The following is a 25,086-nucleotide window of genomic DNA, read 5'->3' on the forward strand; positions in this document are numbered from 1 at the left end:
CTGCTCAGGCTTATGCTCTTGCTCTGTCTCTGTCTCTCTCAGAAATAAATGAACATTAAAAAATAAAAATAAAATTAATTTAAATTGCTGTTTAGCATTATATGAGTATGCCATAATTTATTTTACTGATGATAGACATTTTGGTTAATTTAGTTTTATGGTTTTTATCAGTAATTCTGTAAATATTTGCATTCCATGAGGATAGACATATGTATACATTTGTATTTAGTTTTTTCTTGGGAGTGGAATGCTAAGTCACAGAGTATTTGTATGTCAGCTTTGGTAGATGGTATCAAATACATGTTTTCAGTCTCTGTGATAGTTGCATTGCCCCCCAGCAGTGAATAAGAGTTTCAGCTAGTCATACTTGGTATTAGTTTTTTTAAAAATTGTGTTCTAAAATACGTACAATGAGATCTTTACAAATCTGGAGTAAACAGCTTGGTGAATTCTTCCATGTAGCTCGTCATAGAATATTTCTGTTACTTTATTACTCTGGAGGGTTGTGTTTCTCTTTCTAGTGACTACCCCTGTCCTTGTCCAGATAACTATTGTTCCAATCTGTCACCATTGTTAGCTTTTCTTCTTGAAGTTCATATGAAAGGAATCATAACAATGAGTCTTTTGTGCCTGACTTCTTCCACTCAGTATTATGTCTGTGAGAGTCTTCCATAGGAGAGCCATTCAGGTGCCCCTAGAGCCTTTTTTGGTTCCACTGGTCTATTTGTCTTTTCTTGGCACTAGTACTACACAGTTTTAATTATTGTAGCTTTATAATAAATTGTGTATTTTTTCCAGCTTGACTTTTTACATTTTTGTGTAAATTTTTGCTTATCAGTCTCTTCAACCCCTCAGTTTAGGCATACTCCGTTTCTTTCAAGGAAGAGCTTGCTGAGATGTTGACTGGCATTGCATTAAATATATAGATCAATTTGAGAAAGTTGGCATCTTTAGACTATTGAGTTTGCCGTCAGTGAGCATGGGTATATCCCTTCATGTTTTTAGGTCTTTTCCTCTTATATATTCTTGGTGATTTGATATTTTTGATTTTATTATAAAGGGTATCACCTGACATTTTTCACTTTAAGTTATGTAATTTCATTTGTTACTGGTATATAGAAATTATTATCTTTTCTTTGTAAGCTTTGTTTACAATTAGCAATATGCACAGGGTGTCCATCTTTATTAATTTTTACATACTGAACTTATGTAACCAACATCTAGCGCAAGATGTAGAATATTAGCAAACAGCCTTCTTTGTGCCCCTTCCTACTATACTTTTCCCATATCTTAGCCTTTTTTGGAACTTCATAGGAAAGGAATCATATAGTATAAATTCTTGTATCTGGTATTCTAAAGAATTATGTTAAGATTCATCTAGGCTTTTTGCATGTAGCAATAGTTGTTTTTCATCCTGAATAATACTATGTTATATGAATATATCACTGTATATTCTCATTATTGTTGGACATTGGGTTTATTTCTGCAACCAATTTTCCTACAGGGATTACAATGTTCACTCTTTTCAACAGTGTTTGAGAGTATCAGCTGCTCCATTTCCTTATTAACACTTGCTATCATCAGATTTTATTGTATTTTACATTTAGATTTTATTAATTTTGTTTTATATTCTGCTTTATATTTTATTTCTGTTACATTTGTCATACTATATCAATTTATTTTTTAAATAGTTTATTTTTATAATATCCACACCCATTGTGGGGCTTGAACCCACAACCCCAACTCCAGGAGTCACACACCCCACTCACTAGCCAGCCAAGCACCCCTCAGTTTGTTTTTAATTTACATTCCCTGATGACTAAGAATGTTGAGTGACTTATTGGCTGTTTGGATATTCTGTTTAATGAAGTACTTACTCAAATAGTTCATTTTTAATTTGTTTGTAAGTGATTTTTAATATAAAGACATGAATTTTAAGTATTTATCGGATATGTATTTTTCTTTTTTTTTTTAATTTTTTTTTTGTTTTATTTATTTTTGATACTGAGAGAGACAGAGCATGAGAGGGGGAGGGGCAGAGAGAGAAGGAGACACAGAATCGGAAGCAGGCTCCAGGCTCTGAGCTAGCTGTCAGCACAGAGCCTGATGTGGGGCTAGAACCCACGAATGTGAGATCTGACCTGAGCCGAAGCCGGAGGCTTAACTGACTGAGCCACCCAGGTGCCCCGGATATGTATTTTTCAAGTGAAAAAATATATATATGCTGTGTAATAATATCCATAGTCATATCCATTTTATTGGTTTGTTTTTATTTTGTTTTATTTGTAAGAGCTATTTATCCTCCATTTGCTAATTTAAAGTATCAACTTTATATGTGCTAAATTCCTACAAGGAATTCCCATAGTTCTTACAACTCAAATATGCTTGATTTGGTTTCTGAACTTTCATCCTATTTTATTTACATTTCTTTTCTTTTTGAAAATATTAAAAGATATGTAGGGTTAAAATGAGACATTTTGGAGAAAAAATGAGAAGTAGAAACTATTGTATTGGTCACTCAATACTATTTTGTTCTTTTAATTTTAAAAAAATGTTTATTTACCTATTTTGAGGGAAAATGCGTACACATGTGGGGGAGGGGCAGAGACAAAGAATTATAAGCAGGCTTCACACTGTCAGTGCAGAGCCTGAAGCAGGGCTTGATCTTACAAACTTTGAGATTACGACCTGAGCTGATATCAAAAGTCGGACACTCAACCTATTGAGCAACTTTAAAAAAAAATTGTAATTCTGTACTTTGATATTATATTAGATGACTTTTTCTTCTTTTATTAGATTTTGCCAACCACTATTTTACTTTGTTTTTGTGAATTTGATCTCATATACCTCATATGAATGGAATCATACAGTATTTGGTTTTTGTTTGTTTTTGTGTATGATTGGCTTAATTCACTTAGTATAACGTCTTCAAGGTTTATTCAGGCTGTAGCTTGTTTCAGTATTTCTCCCTTTTAAAGGATGAATAATATTCCATTGTACACTATTTAATATATATATGTTTGTCCCCTCATCTCTTGACAGATATTGGGTTGCTTCTGCCTTTTGGCGTTGTGAATAGGTCTGCTATGAACATGAGTGTATAAATAATGGTTTACATTTTGCTTTTGATTTTATTGGATATATACCCCAAAAATAGATTTTCTATATTATATGGTAATTCTATTTTTAATTTTTTGAATACCCTCCATACAGTTTTCCATATGGATGTACCATTTTCATTATCACCAATATTGCACACGAGTTCCAATTTTTCTATATCCTTGGCAATGCTTGTTTTTTTTTTATTGATTGTAGCCATCTTGATGGCTATCAAGTGATATCTCATTGTGTTTTGATTTGCATTTGCCTTATGATTAGTTATGTCAAGGAGCTTTTCATATGCTTGTTAGCCATTTTTGTGTCTTTAGAAATAAGTCTAATCAAGTCCTTTGTCCATTTAAAAATCAGATTAAAGTAAAACCTTGGATTGTAAGTGACTTGTTCTATGAGTGTTCTGCAAGACAAACATTTCTAAAGAACTTTAACTTGATAAAGGAGCAATGTCTTGCAGTAGAGTTGTACATGACGCCTAATGTCACATGATCACAACTGAGCCAATGGTTCTTGAAATTTGCTTTGATACACAAGTGCTTTAGATTACAAGCATATTTCCATAACAAATTATACTTGCAAATCAAGGTTTTACTGTATTTGTTTCGTTGTTGAGTTGTAGGACTTAAAAAAAATTTATTCTGGATATTAACTCCTTATTAGGTATATTATTTGTATATATTTTTTAATTTGTGTATTGTCTTTTCACCCTACTGATTGTGTCTCTGATGCACAAAAGTTTTAAGTTTTAATGTGGTTCAGTTTCTGTATTTTTTGCTTTTTTTGCTGTGTTTTCTGTATCAAACCCAAGAAAACATTGCCAAATCCAGTGTTATGAAGATTCTCTTTTTTCTGTTAAGAGTTATATAGTTTTAGGTCTGCATTTAGGTTTTTGATCCATTTTTGTGTTAATTTATATCTATATATATGTGTGTGTGTGTATATATATATATGTATATACATGTATATGATAGAGAGTAAGGACTTAACTTTATTCTTTTGCATTTGGATATATAGTTTAAAAAATTTTTTTAGTGTTTATTTTTGAGAGAGAGAGAGAGAGAAAGAGAGAGTAGAGCGTGAGCTGGGGAGGGGTAGAGAGAGAGAGAAACAGAATCTGAAGCAGGCTCTGGGCTCTGAGCTGTCAGCACAGAGCCCAACGAGGGGCTTGAACTCATGAGCTGTGAGATTATGACCTGAGCCAAAGTCAGACGCTTAACTGACTGAGCCACCCAGGAGCTCCAGGGATATATGTTTTTTAAACACCATTTGTTGGGGCGCTTGGGTGGCTCAGTCGGTTAAGCCTCCGACTTCAGCTCAGGTCAGATCTCACTTTTGTGGGTTCGAGCCCCGCATCAGGCTCTGTGCTGACAGCTAGCTCAGAGCCTGGAGCCTGCTTCTGGTTCTGTGTCTCCTTCTCTCTCTGCCCCTCCCCCTCTCATGCTCTGTCTCTGTCTGTATCAAAAATAAATAAGACATTAAAAAAAATAAACACCATTTGTTGAAAAGACTGCCCTTTCTCCATTGAAAGTTCTTGGGAATCTTGTTAAAATTCATTTAGCTAGGGGCTCCTGGGTGGCTCATGGTTAAACGTCCAACTCTTGATTTTGCCTCAGGTTGTGATTTCACGGTCCTTGTGATTGAGGCCCCCCCGGAAGCACTGAGCTCCACACTGAGCGTGGACCTGCTTAAGATTCTTTCTCTCCCTCTTCCTTGGCCCCTACCCTATGCATGCTGCTTCTCTCTCTCTAAATAACTCAATAAACATTAAAACTATATATCATTTAACCATACATATGAGGGTTTATTTCTGGGCTGTGTTCTGTTCCATTCATCTACATGTATGTTTTTATGCTAGTATCACATTAAAAAAATTTTTTTATTACTGTAGCTTTGTATTGTTTTGGAAGTCTGGAAGTACGAGACTTAAAACTTTGTTCCTTTTTTAAAGGTTTCTTTTGATTGTTCAGGGGTTTTTGAAATTTCACATGAGTGTCAGGATGAATTTATGTCTACAAACAAAAATCTTTGAGATTTTGATAGGGATTGGATTAGATCTATAGATTGCTTTGCATAGCATCAACATCTTAATGTCAATTAAGTCTTGCAGTTCATGAATCCAGGATATCTTTCTATTTATTTGTGTCTTCTTTAATTTTTTTTTAACCAATGTCTGTGGTTTTCCGATTACAGATTAATTCACCCTTTTGGTTGAGTTAATTTCTCAGTATATATTTCCTTGCTATCTGGAAGAAGAGGGCTTTGATGAAACTTTTGTAAGCTGAAATTTTATAAAGTGACAAAGCAATTACCATTAATTTATATGGAAACAATTTTGAGTGTTCATAGACCCCAAAAATAACCTCTTTCAGTCTTTCATGGTACCTTTGGACATACCTTGCCAACAGATGCACAAAATAAATTGAGATAACACATTAGATGCTCATAGACACAGTGCAGAACTGTGATGATTTGATGCTGAGATGCTAAGTGTAATTCCCAGGGAAGGAGCTTGGCAGTGCCACTCTTGTTGCTCAGGGTGTGTGCTGCCTATATATCTGGCAACTGCAAAGCAAATGCTGAATGTTATTTTTACTTTCCTCTTTTTTTTTTAAAAGCGAAATCCTCTTCAGATTTCTTTTAGCAAAAACAGGTACTAATGTAGGTCTTTTGTAAAATCAGAACAGCATAACGCGATCTTTCTAAAAGTGGGGAATACCTTTATTTTTTTTCTTTTTGATATTGTAAGTGAAATTGTTTTTTTAATTTTCTTACCAAATTATTCATTATTAGTGTATAATAATACAACTGATTTTTGCGTGTTAATTTTGTGTCCTGCAACTATGCTGAATTTATTAGTTCTAACCATTTGTGTGTTTATGTGTGTGTGTGTGGGGTACTATAAAGGTTTTCTGAACAAAAAATCATGTCTGCAAATAGTTAATTTTACTTTTTACTTTCAAGTTTGGACTCTTTTTTTTTTTTTTTTTTTTTTTGCTTGCCTTATTGCTTTGGCTCAGACTTTCAATCCTTTTTTGAATAGAATTGGTAAAAGTGAGCATCCTTATCTTGTTCCTAATATTAGAGGAAAACTTTCAGTCTTTCACTGCTGAATATGATGTTTGCTGTGGTGTTTTTATATATGGGCTTTATTATGTTGAGGTAGTTTGTTGAATGTTCCTAGCATGAAAGGTGTTTATTTTTGCCCCATTATTTTTCTGTATCAATTGAGTTTATCATGTGTTTTCTGTTATTCTGTTAATGTGGTGTGGTGTATTGCACTGATTGATTTTTTTTATGTTAAACCATCCTTGCATTCCAGTCTGATTTTTTTTCCCAAGCTTAATTAGTCTTTACTTTTTTATTCTTTGACAGTTAGAAAAAGTCCTACAGCAGGGTGACATTGGTGAATGTGCAGAACCATATATGATTTTTAAAGAAGCAGATGCCACAAAGGTAGAGTATCATGCCTCTCATTTTTCCCACCTGTATAGTCATATAGTCCCTCCCACTTCTACCCCAGTCTCTGAACCCAACAGTAAACAACGTTTCATTTCCCAAGTTATTATTATTTGGGAGAATTATGAAGCATATTAAAGAATTTCACTACTAATGCATTATTTTCATTGGCCTACCTGCTTTATTACTTTTTTCTTTATTTTTTTTTGTCACTTAGCTTTTGTCATATACTGTGTCATTCTTTAAAATCTCCCTTACCCCCAAACTAAGTGACTCCTTATTTTTTTTCCTTGGAGAGAACTAAGTTAATTTCATCTAATTCCTAAGTAATGAAAAATTTCAAAAATAGTGATTTTTCATAAAATGGAGATATTGATAATTAAATATTTTAAAAGTTTAATTTATGGAGGGGGGGCGGGGTCCCCGCCGCCGCCGCACCTCCTCTCTTCTCCCCCCTCAGAAGAAAAAAAAAAAAGTTTAATTTATTTATTTTGAGAGAGAGAGAGAGAGAGAGAGAGAGGAAGTACTTGTACCTGAGTGGGGGAGGAGCAGAGAGAGAGGGAGAGAAAGAGAATCCTAAGCAAGTTCTGAGCTGTCAGCCCAGAACCTGATGCAGGGTTCAATATTATGAACCATGGGATCATGATCTGAGCTGAAATCAAGAGTCAGAAGCTTAACCAAATGAGCCACTCAGGTGCCTCATATAGTAAAAATTTTTATAGTAAGATAGCAGTACTCTGGGGTTCTGTCTAATTGCTGATAATTAAAGAATATGGTAAAAACAGAAAATACTATCTCTGTTTTGCAATCAAATGACTAATTTCTAGAATTCAGATATACAAATAAAGCAAAAGTAATTGATACAAAGTTGGTACCAAATTTCAGATACCCTGAGTTAGCTACAAGAATAGCAGACAATCTTAGATCTTTGAACACATGATTTAATAGTTGAAACAGCTAGGAGAGTATGCTTGAGCAGTACTGTAAGTTACCAAAATCTACAATATGTCTTGCTTTCTATTTTGTGAAAATCAGAATAATGACTGAGCTTTTTCTGCTAATATAGGTAGACGTGAGTACATGATACTCTTTGATCCCTGCTTAGCTGGTTGAGATTAGGGTTAAAGTCTTCTATAACCTTTTTCCAGGTTGTCACTTTTTAAATTAAATTTGCTGTTGTATGGAGCTCATAATTATAATAGCAGCTTATTACATATTTACATACTCTGATAGGCTCAAGTATACTTGATATCTAGACTTTTTAAGTGATAACCCTTTTTTTGGAGGTGTAATATATACAGCAATAAACAGTGCTAACATTTAGTTATCCTTCCATCTTTTCTCAGGCCTGACTCTCAAGTAGGACTATAATATCATTATAGTATGCCTTTACAACATCCTGTATGGAAAGAGTATGTAGATATTTGGTGTAGGCTTTTACTCTTGGACCATTAGTTGGCTATTGCAGGCCACCCTAGTGTTTATTTCAGGGATAGCCCAAAAGTTGGGCAGCTTCAGGATGTCTTCCACATAGGAACATACTGTTTGGACCATCAGTCTGTTTCTAGGGTTTAGTCTTTTTCTAATATTTTTTTTTCTTTGCTGCTTTTATTACAATTCTGGTCTTATATGTTTTTAGTCTATTTGTGCCCCCACTCCCACCTTATCTTACTCCTTCTCTTGCCATAAGTTAAGGATTATTTCAAAATGGCTCAACTGCTTCCATCTTTTTCAAAGTAATAAAATTTAGTAAGTTTAACCTAGAATATTTTGTAGTTAGCAGTTGCTGACTTGAACATGTTTATGTTTCTTTTCATTATAAAATAGTACTTATAATATGTAAACATTTGACACTTGCTTTACTTTATTTCCTACCAAAATCAGATTATCCCAAAAATAAATTTGAAAGACTTACTCTACACAAACATTTATAGAATGGGTTAAAATTATTCAGTGGTTAAGGTAATCAGTGTTAATTGATCTCTGAAAGGTATAGATTATTTTTCCATCTTTGTTGAGAATTGAGAATTCTTAAACTGTCTTTTTATATATTCTGGAGTAGTCTTTAATTCATTTATTTTGAGCATAATCATATAATGTGTAAAGTTTTGTTTTGCAGAATAAGGAAAAATTGGAGAAGCTGAAAAGTCAAGCTGATCAATTTTGCCAAAGACTTGGGAAGTATCGCATGCCTTTTGCTTGGACTGCAATCCATTTAATGAATATTGTTAGCAGTGCAGGGAGCTTGGAAAGAGATTCTACAGAGGTGGAAATAAGCACCGGAGGTAAGTGTTTTATATAAAATATTTTTCTTTTTTCTATATAGGCTTGTTTTATTTATAGACTTCACAGTGTTGTGAGGAATAAAAGGGTTTCCTTTCCCCCCCACAGATCTATTGAGATGCAGTTCATATACTGTACAATTCACCCATTTAAAGTATATAATTTGTTTTTTTGATATATTCACAAGGTTCTGCAACCATCACCACAATCTAATTTTGACACATTTTTGTATTCATTAGTAACTCTATTCTTCCCCCAGTCCACAAACCTAATCCTAAATAACCTCTGATCTCCTTTAAGATCTGTATGGATTTGTCTATGCTAGACATTTCATATCAGTAGAATTATATAATATACAGTCTTTTGTGACTAGTTTCTTTCCCTTAGCATAATGTTTTATTTGTTTTATTATTATTTTTTAATGTTTTATTTATTTTTGAGAGGGATAGAGAGAGCACAGGTAGGGGAAGGGCAGAGAGAGGGAAACACAGACTCCAAAGCAGGCTCCAGGCTCTGAGCCATCAACACAGAGCCCGACATGGGCTCCAACGCATGACCTGAGCCGAAGTGGACACTTAACTGGCTGAACCACCCAGGTGCCCCTCACTTAGCATAATGTTTTAAAAGTTCATCCATGTTGTAGCATGTATCACTATTTAATTTCTTTCTACTGCCAATTAATAGTCTATTGTGTGGATATACCACATTTTATTTCTCCATTCATCAGTTGATGCACCTTTGAGTTGTTTAAACATTTTGTTTAATATGAATAATGTTGCAGTTAATGTTCAGGAACAAGTTTTTGTATAAGCATATGTTTTCTTTTGGATATATACTAGAAATTGTTGCATCATAAGATAACTCTACATTTTACCTCTTGAAGGTTTTCTAGTGTGGCTGTACCATTTAAAATTTTTCTAGCAGTTTGTGAAGTTTCCAATTTCTCCATATCTTTGCCAAAGCTTTAATTATTTTGCCCTTTGATTACAGCCATTCTGATGTAGGAAAAGAGGTTTATCAGTGTGGTTGAGGATTTGCCTTTTCGTGATACTTAATGATCTTGAGTGTAGTTTTATGTGGAGTGGTTATGTATATATTTTCTTTGGAGAATTACGTAGTCGTGTCTTCTGCCCATTTTTAAAATGTCCTTTTATCTAGTGGATGCTCATTTTTTAATGTGGCTTTTTAATAGTCTTTTTTTAGTTTATTTAAAACAATTTTTTTAACAATCATTTATTTTTAAGTGAGTGGGAGAGAGAAAGCAGGGGAGAGGCAGACAGAAGGAGCCAAAGAATGTGAATCAGGCTTCAGGCTCTGAGCTGTCAGCATGAGCCTGATGTGGAGCTAGCACCCACAAACCACAAGATCATGACCTGAGCCCAAGTCAGATGGGCAACCAACTGAGCCACCCAGGCATCCCTAAGTTTATATATTTTGAGAGCGAGGGAAAGAGAGGGAGCACACACATATGTAAGCTGGGCGAGAGAGAGACAGAGAGGGAAGAAGTACGTGCATGTGCAAGCTGGGGAGGGGCAGAGAGAGAAGGAGAGAGAGAGAGAGAATCTCAAGCAGGCTTTGCACTGTCAGTGCAGAGCCCCATAAGGGGCTTGAACTCATGAACTGTGAGATCATGCCCTGAGCCAAAATCAGGAGTCAGATGCGTAAGCAACTGAGCCCCCCAGGTGCCCCACTTTTTTATATTCTTGTCGTTGAGTTAAAAGTGCTTTATGTGTTCTTGTTACAAATCTTTTAGCTAATAAAGGATTTGCAACTATTTTCTCCCAGTCTGTGGGTTGTTTATTGGTTTTTTTTTTTTTTTAGCCTTTTGATGGTATTGTTTATAGCAAAGAAGTTTTACATTCAGTTTCTTTGTTCTGTTGTTGCTTGTTCCTTTGGAATCATATTTAAGAAAGCAATACCTAACCCAAGATCAGAAAGATCTATTTATATGTTTTTGTCTAAGAGTTTTATAGGGATAGCTCTTACATTTAGGTATAATCTATTTTGAGTTGCTTTTTTTTTTTTTTTTTAAACATGGTGAGAGGTAGGGACCCAACCTAATTTTTTTAATGTAGCTAGGAAGACTATTAATGTTGCTAGGAAGACTGTTCTTTCTCCAGCAAATGGTCTTGTCCTTCTTGTTGAATATTGGTTCATGGGGTGTCTGAGTGGCTCAGTTGGTTAAGTATCTGACTTCTGCTCAGGTTATGATCTCATGATTCATGAGTTCAAGCCGAGAGCTCAGACCCTGGAGCATGCTTTGGATTCTGTGTCTCCCTCTCTCTCTGCCCCTTCCCTGCTTGTGCTCTGTCTCACCCTCCCTGCCTATCCCTCCCTGTCTCTGTCTCTCTCTTAAAAATAAATATTAAAAAAGAAAGAAAGAAAATTGGTTCATGATAAATGTAGGAGTTTAATTCTGGACTCAATCCTATTCTATTGATTTATATGTCTAATCCTGTGGTAGGCTTTGTTCTGTCTTTATTGTTTTGGCTTTACAGTAAATTTTGAAATTGGGAAGAATGGTCCTTCAACTCTCCAACTTTATTATCTTACTTAAAGATATTTTTTTGCCTATTTGGGCCCTTGTAGTTTATTTTTTATTATATTTTATTAAAAATTTTTAATGTTTATTTGAGAGAGAGAGAGCATGCATGCATGTGCAAGTGGGGGAGGGGCAGAGAGCAAGAGAGACGGAATCCGAAGCTGGCTCCAGGCTCTCAGCTGTCCCCACAGAGCCTGATGCAGAGCTCAAACCCATGAATTTTGAGATCATGACCTGAGCCAAAGTCAGATGCTTAACCGACTGAGCCACCCAGGCGCCCAGGCTCTTGTAGTTTAATATGAATTTTAGAATTAGCTGTCATTTTCTGTACAAAGGCAGCTAGAATTTTGGCAGGCATTGCATTGAATCTATAAATCATTTTGGGGAGTATTGCGCTCTTAATATTAAATCTCCTAATCCACGGAATGTTTTTCCATGTATTGAGATCTTAACGTCATTTTCAATGTTTTATAGTTTTCAGTATACAAGTCTTGGCTTTCTCCTGTTAAATGTATACCCAATTGTTTTATTGTTTTTTTATGATATTTTTAATGGAATTGTTTTCTTAATTTCATTTTTAGAATGTTCATTTCTTGTGTATAAGAATATTGACTTGAATATTGATTTGTACTTTGAAACCATTTTGAACTTATTAATTGCAGTTATTTTTGTTTTTGTTTTTGTTTTTTGGATTCTTTAGGATTTTCTATATCTCAGATCTTGTCCTCTGCAAATAATCAAAGGTTTACTATTTCCTTTTCAAGCTGGATGTATTTTATTTCTTTTTCTTTTCTAATGATCTTAACTAGAACCTCCTATACAATATTAAATAGAAGTGGCCAGAGTAGATATCCTCTTCTTGTTCCTGACCTTGGGGGAAATGCATTCAGTCTTTTATCATCAATGTTTACTGTAGGTTTTTCATAGATGTAATTTAATAGATTGATGAAATTCCCATCTCTTTCTGAGTATTTTTGTCATGAAAGGATGTTGGGTTTTGTCAGATGCATTTTTTGCCTTTCAGTTGACTTGTATGGTTTTTGTCCTATATTCTTTTAGAAGGGTGTATTGCATTAATTGACTGGATTTGGGAGGTTAAACTAATCTTATATTTCCGGGAGAAATACCAGTGGGTAATGGTATATAATTTTTTTGTAGATGTCAGAATATGTTTCCCAATATTTTGTTTAGTACTTTTCTTATATATTTATAAGGATTATTGGTCTGCAGTTTTTCTTTCTTGTGAAATCTCTGTTTGATTTTGGTATCAGAGACACTGGTCTCACAGAATAAATTGTGAATTACTCTTTTTTTTTTTTTTTTTTTTGAGGAGTTTGTGAAGGATTGGTATTTGATTTTTGAAAAATTGGAAGAATTCATTAGTGAAGCCATCTTGGCTCAGTGATAAGTTTTTTCATTACCAATTAGAGCTTTCTACTTGTTTCAGATCTTTTCATATTTTGTTTCATCTTAAATCAGTTTCAGTACTGTGTTTTCTTTGTAGAAATTTGTTAATTTTGCATAAATTATCTAATTTTTGACCTATAGTTATTCAGCATATAATTCCTTTTCTAGGAGTTGTGGTGGTATCTAATATTCATTCCTGATTTTAGTAATTTGAATCTTTTCTATTTAGCTAAAATTTTTGAAATTGAATCTTTTCCACTTAGCTAAAATTTTTAAAATTTACTTTTTGAAGAACCAGTTTTTGGTTTCATTCTTATGTTTCTAGTTTCTGTTTCATTTATTGTCATTCAGTTGTCTTTCTTTGAGTCCTTTTTCATGCTTGCTTTGGGTTTAATTTTCTCTTTTTCTACTTCCTTAAAATGAAAGGTTAAGTTACCTATTTGAGAGGTTTTTTTTTATTTATAGTCATTTATGGCTATAAATATTCCTGAGCGGTACGTTAGTCAAATGCCATATGTTTTGGAATATTGTGTTTTTATTTTAATATATGTTAAGTATTTTCTAATTTCCTTTGTTATTTCCTTTGACCCACTTGTTAGTCTAGAGTATGATATTTAACTTCCACATATTTATGAATTTCCCATATTTATTTCTGTTATTGATTTATAATTTACTTTCACTGTTCTTGGAAAACATATTTTATATGATTTCAGTCCTTTCAAATTTATTTTATTTTGTCTTATGGGTTAGTCTTTCTTGGAGAATGTCCTATGTGTGCTAGAGAAGAACCTGTATTCTACGCTTGCTTGGTATTATGTACTATAGATGGCTGTTAGGTATAGTTTGTTTATGATATTTCGTCTTCAACTCCGTTGTTGATCTGCAGCATAGTTGTTCAGTTGGTTATTTATTTATTTTTCCAGTTGGTTTTGAATAATAGGGTTATCTTGCAAGGACTTTGAATGAAAGTTATTTTAAAATTCTGTTTTAAATTAAAGTGCTACGACTGAGGGACCATTAGATGGTAACTAACATTTTCATTCTGTAAATATTTCCTAGTAAATGCATAGTTTCTCTGCAGCTGCTTTTTATAGCACATCTTTGGTTATATGCATAATCTTTATGTATTAGAAACTTATTTTACACTGGAGAAGTTTTAAAAGAGAACCAGAAGATTTAGGTATAGTGCTTCCTTACTGATCTCTCCAGAAGTGAAATTCTTTACTACAATCCATATGTTAGGTAGATAATTTTCAACTTGAATGAGTTTTTTCCCCCGTGTTTGGAAAGCTGCTTTAAAAAATTTTTTTAATTTTAATTTATTTTTGAGAGAGAGAGACACACGGACTGTGAGCGGGGGAGGGTTAGAGAGAGAGAGGGAGACACAGAATGTGAAGCAGGTTCCAGGCTCTGAGCCGTCAGCACAGAGCCTGATGCGGGGCTTGAACCCACGAACTAGGAGATTACGATCTGAGCTGAAGTCAGCTGCTTAACCAACTGAGCCACCCAGGCGCCCCTGGAAAGCTGCTTTAAAACAAATTTTAAAATTATGAAAATGATTACCATACTTTTCTTTTCCCTTGGTAGAACGAAAAGGATCTTGGTCAGAGAGGAGGAATTCTAGTATTGTTGGCAGACGATCACTCGAAAGGACAACAAGTGGAGATGATGCTTGTAACTTGACCAGCTTTCGACCTGCTACTCTCACAGTGACGAATTTTTTTAAGCAGGTATTGTTCTGTCATGTAGGGGCCTATTGGAACATAATATTATTTTGGTTTCAGAAAAATTGTAATTGTACATGTGTATGTAGTACATGTGCATGTAATAATTTTGATTTCAAGAAATTAAAAAACTTCTAAGAGTAAAAAGCATAAGAATAAAATAATATTGTCTGCTACTGTATAATTATATTTATTTAATTTTGTTAACACTAATAATGCATCAACACCAGCCCTCCACATTTATATCCTATTTCTTAATTGTAATGTTTTAACTTTTAAACACATATGGTTTGTGAATTTTTTAGTCAGTCATTGTGTGGTTGTATCTCTCTTCCCTACCCAAGTTTTTTTTGTTTTGTTTTGTTTTGTTTTGTTTTTTGTTGTTGTTGTTGAAGCTACCACATCTATGGTATATGGAATAGGACTTTCAGACCTTAGTAGTATATTTTTGTGCTAAAATGTAGTCAACATTATTTGTATAGATGAATTTATAGGTTCAAGAAGTTTTTGCTCAAAGCATTTTATTCTTTGCAAATATATTCTCTGTGCTTCAAATTATGAATCAAATCATTAGTTTTCAAATGCTGATCATGATCCGTTAACAGTAATGGAAATTCAGTAGGTAATACCTTGCTTAAAAACAAATGAACAAACTCAGGAGAATAGAAAAATAATAGTGCATTGCACATACTGAAGTTAAATATTGCTTCAGTGAGCTTTTTTCCTCCTACTTTTTATATGAATGCATACATGTGTGCATGTACATATTGGATTTTGATATAAAATGGATTGATACCATGTATATGTTTTGGAACAGATGGCAGGGAAATGCTAAGTATTTTTTTAGAATTCTTTCATTCGAGGTCTTATTCTTAATAAGAGGAGGAAATCCTGGCCTGTTACATCTTATAACTTGAAAGAGGGCAAGGGTTTAGGAAAAAATATGCCATGGATTGAAAGATAGCAATCTACTTGAAGCCCCTTTCACAGTTTGATATCAATAGCATTTATAGACAGCTGCTCAGTGAGATTCATATGGAGAGTAAAGGATGAGAAGCGTCTAACATGGTCAGGGTCTTTTTATTATGGGCCAGTAGTACAAGAATGAGTGAAAAGGCCACAGTGTTAGTTGGACAAAGTGATAGGCCAAATAAAGCCATGGACAGTAGATTTACCTGATACAGTGACACAGCCTTGTGGCTATGACTTTTTTTTCCTCTTTTTACTTCCTTGACTGCTGCATCACTAGTGCACTATTTCCACAGCTCTTTTTCCATTCCTTCAGCCTGCTTTCTTATTGAACTAGTATTGCAACCTTAAATCAACAAGTCATTCATCCGCCCACCTAATTATTGATTCAGTGAATAGTTTTTGAATGTTTAACATGTACTGAGTATTAATCCACCCACCTACCTATTGATTTAGCAGATATATTTTGAGCATTCAACTTGTGGTGGATTGGAGACTGGTAACTAGAAGCTACCACAAAGTAATTGTGAAAACTTAAAATGAATAATTTTCAGAAATATCAACAATGAAAAGCATTTATAGTTGACTTTGTATAGTCTGCTTTTTTAATTATTAGCATCTATAATGTTTATAAGTATTTTTAAGTAGCTAGGATACTGTGCATCAGGCAAATGCAAAGTAAGTAAAAAGCAGAGATTACAATTTTAGTAAAGTAGTGTTTCTCCTAAACGAGATACAGAAGGCAGTTCTTTTTTTTTAATTGATGTGAGATTACTAACCATGATTGTGATCTAGTAATCAGGAGTGCTTCTGTTCAGATTTGAAATTGTCAAGCCAAAATTATTAAAAACACATAGAAATATAAAAACAATATTAAACCCACACATTAGTTTCAAGAACATGTTTTATTTGTAGAAGAGTACATGAGTTGGAGTATATAGTGGTGGAAGTGGAGGGTGTCAGCGAGGCTCATTCACATTTGGAAATTGACTGAGATCATTTATTCTAGATGGACATCTGGTAGGAAGACCGAAATGACTCAGGCATCTTCCCTGCCTCTCAGCTTCCCTTCTCATCCTGGCTGGCTTGGTCATTTCTCATAGCAGTGGCAGAAGTTCAAGATGAGGCAAGCTCACTTGTGCAGATGTGTTTCAGATTCTGTATCACTTTTGCTTATTCACCCAGAGCAAGTCACATGGCTTTGGCTCACACCCAAGTGGAGGGAATTATGCTTCATCCCAACAAATGGCACAGAAACAGGGAGTAAAGAATGGAGGCCAATAATATAATCAATTTAACAGGTTAGGTAGACAGAAATAAGTAGAGATCATCTCAATGTATTATCACTAAGGACCATTTAAAAAGTTATGTTAATTAAAGCAGTTCATTTTTTATGTTCTTTTATTTACTTTTTAGAGACAGGGAGAGACAGTAGGAATAGGGGAGGGTCAGAGAGAGGGAGACACAGAATGTGAAGCAGGCTCCAGGCTCTGAGCTAACTCTCAGCACAGAGCCCGATGCGGGGCTCGAACCCACGAACCGTGAGATCATGACCTGAGCTGAAGCCGGATGCTTAACCGACTGAGCCACCCAGGTGCCGCAACAATTTTGTTAGTTATATACTCAAAAAGAGAGTATACTGTTTTAGCAACTGATGGAACATTTACAACAATTAGGCCACAGAAAAAAATCTTCATAAAATGAAATTTTCTAATCATAACTCAATAAAACTAAAAACTATTTATAAAATTATTAACAAAAATCTTGGACCACTTAGAAATTAAAAAAAAAATCACTTTTCTAGGGGCACCTGAGTGGCCTAGTCGATTGAATGTCTGACCTCTGCTCAGGTCATGAGTTTGAGCCCCACCTTGGGCTCGCTGATGTCAGCCTGTCAGCACCAGAGCTAGCTTCAGATCATTGTCTCCCTGTCTTTTCCCCTTCTTGGCTCTTACTCTCTCAAAAAGAAATATATATATTTTTATTTTTCTTTTTTTAATGTTTACTTATTTTTGAGAGAGAGAGAGAGAGAGAGAGAGAGAGTGCAAACAGGTGAGGGGCAGAGAGAATGGGAGACAAAGAATCTGAAGCAGGCTCCAGGCTCTGAGCTATCAGAGCCTGATGCGGGGCCTGAACCCACAAACTACGAGATCATGACTTGAGCCAAGTCGGTTGCTTAGCCAACTGAGCCACCCAGGTGCCCCTAAAAAAAGAAATATTTAAAAAATCACTTATCTAAATAGTGGGAATATCAGTTCTGTACTACATTTAGAATATAGTAGTGAACAAATGGAATATGGCTCAAGGTGAAGTCACAGTAATAAAGTAATGTTAAATATGTTCATTACCACATAAGTATATGAACTGTGCACTAAAAATGGTAAGGTAGCGAGTGCAGGAGGTTGGACTGATGAAATCTAAAGACCTACTTTTGAATAAAAGACTAAAATGAATTCTTACCTATTTTAATTATAAGAAAAAATAAATTGAGAGTTTTGTATTAATTAGGTAGGGTTTGGTTTTTTGTTTCTTTGCTTGTCTCTTTTCCCATTGATTGGGGTTGTTTCATAGTTTTCATTCTGGTCTTAGCATCAGAATAATTATTCTTCTCTTTCTGAGTAGTTTATGTAAACAAATGAATAAACAAACAAAAAGCAGAATCAGACCTATAAATAAAGAGAACAAACTGATGGTCACCAAAGGGGTGCGAGGTGGGAGGATGGACAAAATGGGTGGAGGAGAGAGGGAGATGCAGGCTTCCAGTTATGGAATGAATAAAGTCATGGGAGTAAAAAGCACAGCAAAGGAATATGATCAGCAATACTGTAATGGCATTGTATGGTGACAGATGGGAGCCACATTTGTGGTGAGCACAGCATAATGTATCAGCTTGTTGAATCACTATGTTGCACACCTGAAACTAATGTAACATTGTGTGTTAACTATACTTATATGAAAAAAAAATTTTAAAGCACTTGCATTCGGGATAAAGTGTAGCTTTTTTGGTTACCTTTTTCTTTTTCAAATTTAGCTAATGCTGTATATTTTGTTTGAGAAGTGTGGTGGTATGAAATTGAAAAGACAAAAACAAAAATTTAAAACTATCATTTATGTATGTTTCTTTTCTGTCTATATTCTTATTTTTATTTTTTCCACTTCGTCTCCCTCTAACTTGTATTGATTTTTTTTTATTTTAGCATTTCTTATAATACCTTGTAGACATAAATAATGGGCTGTAAGTAAATATTTAAATTTAAGGCATAGATAATAGTATCATAACTCTTAATAAAATTTGAAAGCATAAAAGGAAGGAAACAGCAGCATGATATTTGTTTTTAATCATAATTATATTAATTCAGTCTTTTCATTCTGACTAAACAGACAGAAGACGGTAAGAATATTAATAAGCAATATATATATTTTTTCAATCTACTATATTTGTTTCCTCAAATGCTTTTTCCTCAGGAGGGAGACCGCTTAAGTGATGAAGATCTGTACAAATTTCTTGCTGATATGAGAAGGCCATCTTCTGTTTTACGGCGATTAAGACCTATTACAGGTATTTTTAAATTTTCAGTGGACATCATTATAACCCTATTATTCCTAATATGTCATATTTTTAGTAATTATGTATTTCTTTTTTCATTTATCTGGTCCATATGTCTTTCTTTGCCCAGAAGACTGTCAGTCTTCTTCAGTTCATTATTCTGCCTTTGTGGTTTTAACAGTTTATATGCAAGATTTAGTACTTTTGATAATTTGAGTACTAACATGAGAATGATGAATAGTATCGTGGGTTAAAATTATTTTTTAGGGGGAAAATGTACATAGAATGGTAAATATTCCAAAACAGATTGATACTGTGGTCAGAACAAATCTCTGCAGAGTAAAACTGTTTTGTTTGTTGTTTCAGAGTAAAGAAATTTAAATTAAATCACTTAACCTTCAGAATGTTGGCTTACCCCGATGCTGGATCCTTTTCTGCTTCTTTTTCTTTTCTTTAGCTTCTTTTTTCCTTCTCACTCATTTATTCATTCAGTAGGCATTTGTTATTTTACATGTACTGTATCTGTATTGGTAACTTGTAAGTTTGAGACTCGGTAAAATAAATTTAGAGGTCTGAAGTAATAGTAATTTTGATATCTTTCCAGACTTCTTGCAAAAAGAGGATCTAAATCCTTCCAAGAACATTTTTAATATGAAGTTTTTATTTATTTGTTTACATTGTTCTTATATTTTTATACGCAGCTCAGCTGAAGATAGACATTTCTCCTGCACCTGAAAATCCCCACTATTGCCTAACTCCAGAGCTGCTTCAGGTGAAGCTTTACCCAGACAGTAGAGTTAGACCTACCAGAGAAATTTTGGAGTTTCCTGCCAGGGATGTCTACGTTCCAAACACTACATACAGGTAATACATTTTAATTTTGGAGATTTCTTTTTTTTTTTTTAAGATTAAAGAAATGTCTATTTATTTATTTTGAGAGAGAGAGAGAGAGAGAGCGCGCGCGCACGCACAAGTGTGGAGAGAAGCAGAGAGAGGAGAGAGAGAATCCCAAGCAAACTCCACTGTTAGTGTGGAACCTGCTTGGGCTCAATCTCAGGAACTCTGAGATTATGACCTGAGCTGAAATCACGAGTCACATGCTTAACTGACTGAGCTACCCAGGCACCCCTTGAGATTTTTTAAAATTGTTTTTAAAGTAATCCCTACACCCAACATGGGGCTTGAATTTAACAATCCCGAGATCAAGAGTTGCATGTTCTACTGACGGAACCAGCCAGAAACCCCTGTTTTTGGAGATTTCTGAGATTAGGTACTGTACAGTCTATTATTGAAGTAGAACTAGAATGAAACTTTCCAAAATTTTTGGTAGCTTTGTTACTTATTCCATTTCTTATCACATGAATTTATTAACAGCTGAAATGTATTAAGCTTATACTATGTGCCAGGTCAAATGTTAATTGTTTTACGTACGTTATCTTATTTAATCCTCACAGCTTGAGGTAGGTTTTACCTTCATTTTAGGAATGAGTAAGGGATGGAGAGGTTAAGTATACTTCATTGTGGTAGAGCTGGCATTGGCATTGTAAGCTGTTAGGTTAAACGTTAGGACTCCCAGTTACTGTATTTCCGCAGATGTTCTTTTTGTTTTTTTTAAATAAATTTTTGTTTTCTAAAATGTACAGTTGGTAGGGTCTATTCATGTATCTTCACCAGCAGCTGGGGTGTCCGCATTGGTGTTTCTGATAAATTACTTGAGTTCCGTGCTTTGAAACCAGCTTCATCAGTCCTTTCCTAAGGAGCCCCTGCAGGGCTGCCCTGGCAGTCTCTCAGAGACAACAACTGGAGTTACTGGCTTATAATTGGGAACTTCCATACAGTTTATCCTATGTTGCTTCTCAAACAAGACTAGGTTAGTGACGTGGTCCTGAACTTTGCCTATGGGCCACTTCTTTTTGGCCTTCACCCCAGGTTTGTTCACTGGATCTTTCTTCTTCGGCCGACTTTCCAGCCTCTTTCTTCTTCTCATCCTTATGTGGCATTGGGAAGCTCGGAGAGCAGCAGCCTTCCCCGAAGTCTTGCTAAGATGTGGGACAGAAAGCCCTCAAATGTTCTTATTGGCAGAATCTAGTATTACACAGGAGCCAAATTTATGTGCTTGCGCTGTGGCACACAGATAATCAACAATGTTTACTGATGTGCTGCTCAGAATACTTGACATGAGATTGTTGGATAGGCTGTATGGGCTGACCACTGTGTAACACTAAGGGTTCAGTCCGTGACTTGACGTTGGGATATCTAACCGGGCAGCTCAGACGTAGGATTCTAACCCAGACTCCCCCATCACAGCGTATTTCACCACCTAGTTACCCAGTTTCTGAGGCCAGACATTTTGGAATCAAAGTGATTTCTTTCTTTTTATTTATTTTGAGAGAGAGAGAGTGCAAACAGGAGAGGGGCAGAAAGAGAGAGAGAATCCCAAGCCAGTGAAAAGCGTGATGCAGGGCTTAAAATGAAAAACAGGTCTTTCATCTCATTTTTACCAGCTTTCCCTTACCTTAATATCTAATTTTCAGTATGTCAATCACTGGGAACTCTTTTTGCTCCTTCTTTTGGTATTTGATTCCTTGTTTCTAAATAACATATTCATGCTACTATTTCCTGATTCTTGTTGAATTTTAAATATCTATTGACAGTTACAGAAGATGAATATTTAACTCTTACATCTTCCTTCCTAGAAATAAATATGCTTACATAAATCCAGCAGAAAGAACACATACACTTGTCATCTCTCCCATGTATAGTTATATCTGGGTTTTTCATTAAATTAGTGTTATTGTTTTTACATATATGATTCTTATGTAATAATCATTTTAGCAGCTGAGCCATGTAGCTTATTATGATTTTAGTCCTGCATTTGTTGTATATAGCTTTTTATTTTCCTGTAATGGCCACATTGTTTAGTTTCCTTACTTTCTGGTGTGTTTTCACTAAAATTCTCTGTAAAGCTTCTTGCAGTACTGTAGAATACATCAGACCCTCAATCAGTTCCCTGGAAAGTAAAGTGTAAGTGTGGCAGAGAGAAATTCCTTGTCTTGCTAGACTTCCTGCAGTTGTCATCTTGGAGCCTGTTGACCATTTTATGTTGGAAATTTCCTTTGTATTTCTTTTGTGATGGAGTCCTATTTCCCATGTTTTTCTTTCTCAGTTTACTCATTTAATGTGAACCTTTAGTATCTTCCTGAAATAGGATGTTTGGGAGTAATTTCTCTGAGAGTTTTACATCTGACCATATGTTTATTTTACCTTTATTCCAGAATTACTAATTTTTAGATACAGTATTCTAAGTTTTAAATTATTTTCTGTCAAGATTTTGAAAACAGGACACAGCTGTCTTCTGAACAGTGAAGTGAAGCCTTTGAGTGATCTAGTATACTCCTGATTGCTAATCCTTTGTTGGTATCTTTTCCTTTGAAGGCTTTTTTGAGTTGTTTTCTTTATCCCTGATACTCTGAACCTTCATGTGATATACTGATATAACATTTATTTAGTGCTTTTTAGTATGTAATTGTTTTCATTTAAATTAATTTAGTCAGTGTCAGAGGAATTTTATAATTCCAGAGAAATCTTACAATTCTGGCTGTATTTATTTTTCTCTACAATAAGGCTGAGATTAAGAAATTTATCTGGACTTGAACCCAGGTCTTACTTTATTTTCTGTGTTAGTTTTTCAGAGGTTGTACATCTAACATTTATAGTTATTGACAATATGAATAAAATTAAAATTTCTTATTGCTAGATAATTGTTACATTTTTATTAAAGCAGGCAGAACACTTTTATTTACTTTATTATTTGCCTCAAAATGTACATCATTATTTATCCTTGTTTAATGATTTTTTAATGCCATATTTTTTCTAAAGTTTATTTATTTTGCGAGAGTGAGAGCCTAGAAGGAGCTGAGAGAGAGAGGAAGAAAGAGAATCCCAAGCAGGCTCCACACTGTTAATGCAGAGCCTGCTATGGGGCTCAAACTTGTAACCACGAGAACATGACCTGAGCCCAAATCAAGAGTTGGATGCTTTACCAACTTAGCCACCCAGTCGCTCTGCTTAACACTTTATAATTGAGTTGAGTATCACAGTTGATAGAAATGGCATCCTAGAGTATTATATCTAAGAAGTAATGGAAACAGGCACCAAAATAGAAAATCTAGATATGTTTCAGGATTTGAATGGGAGTTTGGGTAGAGAACCTCTTATCAAGTGGGTATACATCTTACTAAATAAGGAAGCATATTGTTTTCTTTTAAGTATGTATCCAGCTTTAACATATCAGGTACTCCTCCTGGAGAAGAAGGATAAGTTAATACACTAAAAGGTTTAAGTGAATTTAATAAATTATAAGGTACTATGGTTTTGCCGTATGAGTTTTTGGAAATTAAATTAACATATATTTGTAGCTGTTTCAGGTAACTTGTTTGTGTTTGATTTTGGCTTTTATGATTGAGTGCCTTACCATTTGAAGTGTTTAGCATCAGTGAGGATAATTGATTTTCCAAAAGTATAATTATTTTCTGTTCTGACAGTAAACTTTTCAAGTGTAAGAATGCATTCATAGCTAATTAACTTGACAGTGATCTTGAGAGATCTTTAACATTTCTCAGTAGTTTTAGCTTGGACTGAAAAGAAATACTCCATTAATTAAAGACCCAATACTCATCCCAGGCATAAACAATTCATTAAATGTATAAAGAAGAACTGTTCTTCTCTCATGAATGAGTATTTATTCCCAGAAATAAGTAGAAACTTATCAATAAGTTAAGTTTAGGTTTATTCCTATTAAACATTTATTGAAAACAGTTATGCTTTAGGTTCTAAATTTTTCATCAAATAAATTAGTTTTAGATTAGAATTTTTTTTCAAGTTTATTTATTTGTGTGTGTGTGTGTGTGTATGTGAGAGAGAGAGAGAGAGAGAGAGAGAGAGAGAGAGAGAGAGAGAGAGAGAGAGGAAGAAAGAGAGAAAGAACGTGAGCAGGAGAGGGCAGAGAGAAAGGGAGATAGAGAATCCCAAGCAGGCTCCACACTGTCAGCTCACAGACTGTGAGATCATGACCTGAGCCAAAATCAAGAGTAGGATGCTTAACCTCCTGAGCTGCCCAGGCACCCCTGTTTCAGGTTTGAACTTTATATAATCTTTTTTCATCTTACATACAGCCTTTAAGGATCTCATGTAAAATGTTTTAACTCATTAACAAACACTGATAAACTGTGATACAGGATGTCAAGTTTGCTAACTTTCTTAGGGTGCAGAAATGATCGTAGTACTCTGTTAGTAATAGGTCACCCGTGAAAGCTGTTGAAGCAAGAAGGATGCATTATTTTGTTTAAGAAAGAGATTAATTATTTTCTGCTATAAGGGTGTCTTCAAAGACATAAATAAAGTTAGGCACATGAGAGTATAGACATTCAATTATGGTTTCTATACTTGGTATTTTTCCTATTGTTATTTTTTGCCAAAAAAAGTTCTTTCATTTTAGAAAAGAATAATTGTAAAGTTGTATGCAGTTTTTTTATAAAACCAGTCTCCAAGATATATAAGAAAATAGTAGTTTCAGTTTTATTTGAAATGCATATTTTATGAAAAAGTAGGAAGTGGGTTCCTGTAACCAAATTTTGCAGCCATATTTTATTTTTAGGAATTATCTAAAACTGGAGATTGACTGCTTTTCCTTTTTTTTTTTTTTTTACATGGGTATAATAAAAGTACCTATATTGTAGAAATTTGTGAGGATTAAATAAGATAATACATATAAAGGTTTTTGCAAAGTGCCTGGCACATATTAAATGCTCCATTAAAGGGGTGCCTGGCTGGCTTAATTGGTTAAGCATCTGATTCTTCATTTCGGCACAGGTCAGGATTTCATGGTTGGTGAGATCGAGTCCCGCATCAGGCTCTGTTCTGACAGTGCCTGCTTGAGATACTCTCTCTTCCTCTCTGTCTCCTCCTCTCCTGCTCATCTGTACCATTTTTCTCTCCCTCTCTCTCCCTCTTTTTCTTTCCCTCCCTCTCTCCCTCTCTCTCAA

General features: G+C 34.6%; 1 protein-coding gene and 1 pseudogene across 2 annotated transcripts in view; one reads left to right on the plus strand and one right to left on the minus strand.

Annotated features, from left to right (window-relative positions):
• DOCK7 (dedicator of cytokinesis 7) overlaps positions 1-25,086 on the plus strand; it is a 217,066-nt gene that overhangs the window by 53,053 nt on the left and 138,927 nt on the right. For both annotated transcript variants that reach the window (XM_029950088.1, XM_029950089.1), the window contains exons 10-14: positions 6,487-6,567; positions 8,690-8,855; positions 14,390-14,532; positions 18,961-19,054; positions 19,744-19,906. In XM_029950088.1, coding sequence (XP_029805948.1) covers positions 6,487-6,567; positions 8,690-8,855; positions 14,390-14,532; positions 18,961-19,054; positions 19,744-19,906 — 647 coding nt within the window. The remainder of the gene's footprint in view (positions 1-6,486; positions 6,568-8,689; positions 8,856-14,389; positions 14,533-18,960; positions 19,055-19,743; positions 19,907-25,086) is intronic.
• LOC115300383 lies at positions 20,700-21,042 on the minus strand (annotated as a pseudogene).

The sequence above is a fragment of the Suricata suricatta genome, chromosome 8 (genome assembly GCF_006229205.1).
Source record: "Suricata suricatta isolate VVHF042 chromosome 8, meerkat_22Aug2017_6uvM2_HiC, whole genome shotgun sequence".
In the NCBI taxonomy this organism is placed as follows: Eukaryota; Metazoa; Chordata; class Mammalia; order Carnivora; family Herpestidae; genus Suricata; species Suricata suricatta.